This window comes from Cygnus atratus, chromosome 3 (genome assembly GCF_013377495.2).
Source record: "Cygnus atratus isolate AKBS03 ecotype Queensland, Australia chromosome 3, CAtr_DNAZoo_HiC_assembly, whole genome shotgun sequence".
NCBI lineage: Eukaryota > Metazoa > Chordata > Aves > Anseriformes > Anatidae > Cygnus > Cygnus atratus.
The window spans coordinates 2322108-2329980 of NC_066364.1; the positions used below are offsets into that span (position 1 = coordinate 2322108).

The following is a 7873-nucleotide window of genomic DNA, read 5'->3' on the forward strand; positions in this document are numbered from 1 at the left end:
AATGCCCAAATTAGTAGCATAGACATAGACTGTCTATCATTTGGTGAAAATGGAGCTGTTTCTGTGGTTTCATTTGCTCTCCAAGCTGCCAAATCAAGTGGAAGTACATTAACAGAGCAACTAGCAGTGCTAATGTGTGATTTCTCTTAGTCAATGAAGAGCAACTTGGAAATAGCACTGCATCTGTGGGCATAGCTGTAGCTGAAAATAACGCTGGGAACAACAGGGTGAAGTAGTAGTATGTAGAATTCAAACCTAATGTCCAAAAATTTGTATTTCCAGTGGATGGTTCTAAGCTGGAAGTGAAGGAGTGGGATCTGCATTAGCACCACTTATTCAAAGGAAGGTTGGAAAGAACCAATTGCTATGTGACCGGAGGGCATGTTTCCATAGAGAGCAACTGTGCTGGGGCAGATCCACCAGAGGAGAAATATGACCATGGAAAATAATAAATGCCTAATAATGCCTAACTCTCCTACTAGCAAATGGTCTACAATTAAAGGAAAACCGTAGAATCATTTAGGTTGGAAAAGACCTTCAAGATCATAAAGTCCAACCATCCAGCTAGTCCAGAGCAGCTGTCCAACATCTGAACCTGCTGCTGATCAAAGTTGATCAAAGAATTCTCAGGATTATGTATTATGGACAATCTACAGAAAAATGGAGTAGTCCCTGCCTGTGGCTTGCTTATCAGAGTCCACTGAAGTAAACAGGACTCTGTTTGGGGTTTTTAATGCGGATCTGATAAGATCTGTAGAATGTAAATCAGTTCATTAAAATTTTTAAAGCACTTAAACTGGTTTTTCTTTTACTTCATTTAACTTTTATAGGATGTTTACTGCATATAAAGTACAATAAAATCACAATTTCTCAGAAAAATACTGTTAAAATATGCTATAGTCAGAGTATGTTGTTTTGGGGTAGATCTAATTTTTTTTCATTGTGATTTAACAAAAAAGACTAGAAATCTTACCGTATTACTGTGTAGTTTTGTCTCTACAATATTAATAACATCTGTCTAAATCCACAATATTTCTGTGTGTTTGTGTGTAATATATATTGTATATGTGTGTATATATTAACCCAGTGATCAAAATAAACACTGAATGGCTCTTTCATTTGTAGGACACTGCCTGAGCTTGGGGTGAGAAATTTAAAAAAAAAAAAAAGTAAATGGTAATTAAAAAGGCAGAGGCATGGCCTATGAGGTCTTGTAACACGATGCTTCGGTTGACAGTCGTAACTCCGATATTCGTAGCGTTGCCTCCTTTGTTGTATCTCCTACTACGATATTCCGAATGCTGAGGTGATGCTGCAAATGCTGAGATAACATTCAATTATCTGAGGCATTTGGGAAGTTTCCAAAGAGTGGGTATGAGTGCATGCTGATACTACCATATGCATATAAAGGTTGACATAAAATTTACCGCGTCTGTATTATCTCTGTAAGAGTGATGCATAAACTAGCAGTTGACACCTTCTAGCAAAGCTGCTTTGGAGCATTCATGCTCTGATTTCTGAAAAAAACTTTTTTGTTCCCCCTCCTTGCAGTTACTTCAATGAGAATCAATATCCTGACGAGGCAAAGAGAGAAGAAATTGCAAACGCCTGTAATGCAGTTATACAAAAGCCAGGTGAGGAGCTGATCACGATGTCTTTTCCAAAGGCAACTGCAATTAGATTTCACCATCTCCTGCTAAACTCAGCGAATCTCATTTTATGGCTATTACTAACAATTTAGGGTTCTCAACTAGTTGTAGGTTTCTTCTCGAGCATTCCCTGGCTTGCGTAGCTGCCATACTTGGATGAACATGAAAGTCAATGCAATTTTCAGCCCTAAATGCCTATGTCTGAAACTTAAATTCCCACCAGTTGAGATATGAAATACAAGTTTGTGCAACTGAACATTTCATTTATACAGCATTGCTATGAAAATAGACATATTCTGAAAGGCTTTCATCCTTCAAGGTCAGTTATTTCTAAGTACTTCTACAAGCACTTAGTGATCTGAGAATTTCATTGCACTCCACCAAAGTGGGTTTTACTGGCTCTGTTTTACAGATGGGAAATCTTAGGTTCACAGACTGAGACCTGGTGGAGATCATGCAGCAGGTCCTGGGAGGACTAAAGAACACAGCTTTCCTATCTTTCAGTGTTCTTTATAATTTCTAGACAGGGCTCTCACGTTAGAATCTTTGTGTTAATGGAGGACCTCGTATTTGGGTCAGCAAGTTGCATTTTCCCTGTTCCTTGAGAAGTCATACTTGGGAGAGCAGCAGCAATGTTCTGTGAGCCCACGCTCAGGACACACCTGCCCTTGCTTAGTTTTACCAAAGATTTGCATAGTTTTCAGAACCTCTTTGGATATATTTAGATTTTATATAACCAGAATAAAAATGAATGCAAAACAAAGCTAAGTATGACTCCTGAATGCTGAGGCAGTCACAGAATAGCACAGAATCGTAGAGCAATTTAGGCTGAAAGTGATCATCTGGTCAATAAGGAGCATCTTAGAATAGGCTGCTCAGGGGCTCTGCCTCATTCAGTTTTGAATATCTCCAAAATCAAAGTTTTTCCCACCTCTCTGGAACCCTGTTCCAATGCTGAGAGCTCTCATGGCAAAATACATTGTCCTAATAGCTAGTCAGAATTCCCCTTGTTGCAACTTTTGTGTTTCCTCTTGTCTTTTCATGGTGGAAGCAGAAGGATCTAGTGGTTGGAGGACTGAAGAGTTCAGGTTTTTAGTGCTGGCAGTGCCACTGGTGGGTTTAGCAACTTCGAAGGTGCTTAAAAGGTGTGTCTCAGGATGCGTAAAATATTGAGTGGTACAGATACACAGCATTGGGGAACAGCATAGGTATCTATTTCCAGAATTTTCTTTCTTTCACTCGTTTCATCTCTCCTTACTTACTGAAGTTTGTAGATGCTGATTGCTGCAATTAGATGACTTTCATAGACTGAATAAATAAACTTTGAGAAAGTCTGAAGCACGCGGTGGGGGCTTCATCCCTGTGTAGGCTGCAGAGGACTGAAAATCTTATCCTGAACACCCTGAATAGTGTTAGGGTCAGTTTCCATCATGTCCCTGCAATGCTGGATCCCTCCTGTCTTCCATTTTTATGCTGATGATCAAGAAAAGGCATTATTTGCTGTAGCTGGGTGGTGGTGGTGGTTGGATTTCTAATGGTTTAAGTGTAACACTCTAGTGATCTGGTTTCCAGCATCCCCCAGCCTCTTCTCCCAAAAGATAGAAGGCGTCCTGGCAGAATCGAGAGGCTGTGATTAGTGCTGTGGGAGCACAATAACAGCAGCTGGTGGAGAAGAAGGAAAGCAGATCAGGGGAGGGGGGCAAAATTCCTTCCTTCAGTTTGCTGCTGCTGAGGAAAACACGTCATTGAACTGTACCCTCACGGCACATAGCAAGAAAACTAGCCCAAGGGTATGCAATTTGTGGCAGGGCTGTGAATTGAATTTGAGTTTTTTGAATCTCAGTTTTGTGCTTGAACTAGAAAAGCAGCCCTCTATTCTCCCACGGCTCTGGATCTGGGTGATTGAAGCTGCAAAGAAATTCGCATATTTCAGATTTTAAAAACAGAAGAAAGGCTACTTTGTTTTTAGAGAGATATTTGGCATTTATTACCATAGCATCTGGGCACGGTATTCTGGTTTGCATAAAATTCTCTTCATTCTCAGTTATAATAACTTGTCAGTGCAGTCTGTATTTCAGGAGTTTATCAGATGTATAGGGGTAGTTTGCCTATCTCTGGAACCCGGTGAGCACAATCTTTTATTATTTTTTCCCCTGTTACTTTCATAGGAAAAAAGTTATCGGATTTGGAGCGAGTTACCTCCCTTAAAGTGTACAATTGGTTTGCCAACAGAAGAAAGGAAATCAAGAGACGAGCCAATATCGGTAATGTATCAGAGAGCCTGCTTTCAAGGTTCAGTACATAGACTTGCTCAGGAGAGATGGAAATTATGTGAGATTATATTAATGACGATACTAGAGGCTCCAACATTCTTAATAGAAATGTGGAATCATTTTTTAAAAAAGAAATCTTGCTGTTCCAGATTTTTTCTCAAGTATGGGTAGGAATTTAATTTATGAAATTCCACCATCAATGCAGGAAAAATGAAGCAGTTATGAAGTTTTACTGTAAGACTGGTTTTTAAAACCAAAATAAGCATTTTGCTAGTGGAGGGAGAATCATACTTCCCTATGCTCAGGCTCCTTGGGGTATCCCCAAATAAAATCTGAAATAAAACCTGAAAATATCTGCATGGGAAATAAGGGAAATGGAGACTACTGCGAGTTCAGAACCTTAGTGCGCTGTTGAAATGAGAAGTGGTGGTTGTGAGGAGCTTTTATGGGGTTGTAAGTTTCCTCGTGTCTGTGTCCCATTGAAATGCACTTGTTTTTTCAGCCAAAATGTGGGGTTGTCTTTCTTACTGCCATCCCTGAGACCCGACAGGGATCTAAGAGTCCAGATGAGTTGTTTTACATCTCAGATACAGCCACTAGGACCAAAGGTTCTGCCGCAAGCCAGCTTTTTATTCTGGTTACACCTGTGCTCCTTATTGCTTTCCGTGGGGTTGCACAGTGACAAGTGGCTGGAACAAAGTCATAATTTTTGCTTGATGATCAGGATAAAACAAAAGTCACTTCACAGAGCTAGCCCTGCGGGTTCTTTGCTCGAATACCTCATTGTAAGGAAATTAGAAGCAGCTCTGAACTTCTAAGTAGACCTTCTAATGTGGATAAGAACAAGGCATTCTAATGAGAATAAGCTCACATTAGCAGCCAAGGCTTGACAAACTTTGCAGTGTGTGCAAAATTTCATGCACGCACGGAGGTACTGTGCAGAACTGAATTTGCAAGGTGTAGACGAGCGCAGATCCGTATCTGCCTGTTGTTAATTAGTATTTTTGCAAATGTCAAGTGTGTTATGCCATCTTGCTGGCTGCGGCTTTTTGCTGTAGTTGTTCTTTCTGCAGCATTTGGTGTAGTACTGAAACTTCATCTAAATTTATTTTTTTTTAAATGAAACCTGTCTGTTGAACTGGGGGGGAACAAAGCAAAGGTAGTCAAAGATGGGTGGAATTGGAGCTTTATGTGTACTGTATGTTATCTGTACTGTATGGGGAGGAGGGTTGGAAAGAGATTGGAAAGAACTAAAGGGAGCTTTAGATGCATGGATCCTGCTGGAAGATGAAGATGTATTGTTTTTAAATCCCTTAAGTGCTTTTAAAAATTTCTCCATCTATTTTCAGACACTCCCCGCCCCCCTCAAGTCCTGCCAGTCCAAACTATGTGGGAAGATCTACAGGGAATGCCTTTGCCACTCCAGTGCATTAGAAATTAAGCTAATTTCTAATAGGACTGGCTGGAAAACAAGGATTCTTACTCGCAAACAAGTCTGTTAGTTGGCAGGGAAGGATTTCAGGCAAACCAGTATCTGTACATGTGCTACCTTCCCAAATACTGGAGAGTGAAGAGGAAGAGGCTAAGAACTAACTCTGTTCTTCCAGTTATTCTAACTTCTTGAAAAAAAAATAGTTACTTTTAATTACTCTAATGCATCAGATAAATTAGGGATCCATTTGCTTTTTTCGAAGAAGCAGCAATCCTGGAGAGCCATGGAATAGATGTACAGAGTCCGGGAGGTCATTCCAACAGTGACGACGTTGATGGCAATGACTATTCAGAGCAGGTAAGCCTCGTGGCTCAGCCGCGTGTCCCCAAATGGGAGAGTTACCATGACACATGAAGAAGGCTCTCTGCCTCGTACAAATCAGATGTCTCTTGTTCTTGTTTTGTTTCGTTGTAATTGTAATGGGGAAAGTGGAAGAGCACAGCTCCCCTGTTTGAATGTGTTGAGCAACCAGTATTCACCCACACGGATTTGTTGTCATACAACAGGACACTTGGCAAGTACGCAATGGGGAGGAGGAGGGAAGATGTTCAGAGGGAGGCAGAGAAGCAGAGAAGGTAGAAGAAGACAGGAGGATCTGCTCCAAACAAGCAAGTTACACCATTCACGCCACACGCAATGTATGAAAAATGTTAGGAGAGTGTTAACTCACCCAGTGCACCATGCATAACTTGAGCTCTCCTTCCCCCTGGCACCGTGCTAGTTATCCACCCTCCAGAAAGGATGTACAGGTCTTTAACAATTGCTCCAATATACCAGGCACCAACATGCTTCCCTGCAAAACTAGGCATGTGTGTTCCTCTCTCACCTTTTCTTTCTTTCTGCAAGAAATGTCTTCGTTATAGTCTGTGTTACAGCTGTTGTGAGTTGCTTATCTGGCACCCAGACACGTGCACCAGTAAGCCCCTGCCCGGTATGCTTTCTAAGCCCTTTTGTCAACCTTGCCACAGGGTACTGAGCACCCTCCCGTGAGTTGCTGAGCTCCCTGTGCTTGCCTGTGGGAGCACCCTTCAGGAGTGGCGCAGGATCAGTCCCTAAGATGCTGACAGACAAAGTGGGAAGGGTGGGGGGGAAGGGATGTGATGAACTAAAGCTTTATTTGGCCCCATACCTGCTTCCTATTGTTCTGCGACAATGTGCCACTATTTGGATTGTTTACATATTATCTGTCTTTATTTTTTTTCTTTTTTGCATTTTAACTCTTGCCTATTCTCTATTTTTCTTGGTTATTTTTAACCCTTGACAGCAACTTCTTTTTTAAATTCTCTAGCAAAAGAATACCCCTTCCCGCACTCTGAGCCCTCACCTACCCTAAAGTTGGTGACCCTTCCTTCACACACCTTCCTGACAGGTATTGCATCCCCTTCCCAATTTTCCCTCAGGTGTCAGTGTTAGCCCAAACCCATCAGGGATGTGTGTGCTTGGCACCAGTGGACTTGTTGAACAGTTCGTTTACTTGGTTCTGGCTTTGATATTAGCTCTGTTCTGTGCAATGCCCAACACCTGGGGTGGGCAGATTGTGTTTTAATTGACTCATTTGGGAGAAATAGATACGTCTCCCTCTGTAGGGGCTACTGGTGGAGTGTAGTAGCAACGAATGTCCTGGAACGAGTCCCCAGCAGCCTTGGCTGGGGCCCAGTACGACAGATATCTGGCAGAGGTGTTCCCAGCCGCTCGGCTTTGATGGGTATTAAGAGGACCTTAATAGGTCATCGCCAGTAGATTTGGTGGAACCAGCCTTGCTAGCTCTAGATGATGAGAGTCAGCTCTGTGACCGTTAGAAAATATTTTGAAACTGCTGTTGAGTGCAGTTAATTCCTTATCAGTTAGATCCAGGAACTGGATACTGAGATGAAGGGTTATGTAGATGCCCAAACTGTATTTCTATTTGTGTGTTATCCAAAATGCTTTGAAAACAGAAATAAATTGGAAATTAAAATTTAAAGATCTTAGTTCAGAGTCCTCAAAACTTACATTTCTCACTAACCTAGCTGGGTTCCTCTACAAAGTATAATTAGGCATTAGCAGATTAAATGGCAAGCTCTCCTGATGACCATTTAACATCCCTTAGCTGTTAAAACCATAAAATCTGTTTTCCACAGTAGCACTTAAACTCTAGTAAACTTCAAAATACCAAGTTCATCCAAATATTAATGAAGTGACTAGGACTCTGAAACTTCGTATTTCTTACCATGGTAAAGATTACTGAGATGACATCCCAATATTTGCCCTATATTTGTTGGAAATGAATGCATTCCTTTAAATAACTTAGGATTTTACCAAATCCTGTCTCTTCTGTCTCCCTCAGCATTTGCCACCTGTCATCTTAATTTAAAAACATGTAATGCACATTTTAGAATTTAAATTTTGCATGTTCATCGCTTAACGGCTGTTGGAAGGCTGATAAATGTTTATCATTTCCTTTCTGTAAAAATAATAAT

The 7873-nt window shown here is 41.1% G+C and overlaps 1 protein-coding gene across 30 annotated transcripts in view; it reads left to right on the plus strand.

The window, feature by feature from the left end:
- The window catches only part of HMBOX1 (homeobox containing 1), a 107746-nt gene that overhangs the window by 91543 nt on the left and 8330 nt on the right, over positions 1 to 7873 (plus strand). For 9 of the 30 annotated variants that reach the window (XM_035563554.2, XM_050709645.1, XM_050709646.1 and 6 more), the window contains 4 exons: positions 1552 to 1634; positions 3818 to 3913; positions 5617 to 5711; positions 5921 to 6052. In XM_035563554.2, coding sequence (XP_035419447.1) covers positions 1552 to 1634; positions 3818 to 3913; positions 5617 to 5711; positions 5921 to 6052 — 406 coding nt within the window. Of the gene's footprint in view, positions 1 to 1551; positions 1635 to 3817; positions 3914 to 5616; positions 5712 to 5920; positions 6053 to 6702; positions 6784 to 7873 lie in introns of all 30 variants that reach the window. The other 21 variants (XM_035563560.2, XM_050709653.1, XM_050709654.1 and 18 more) reach the window with 12 other exon arrangements.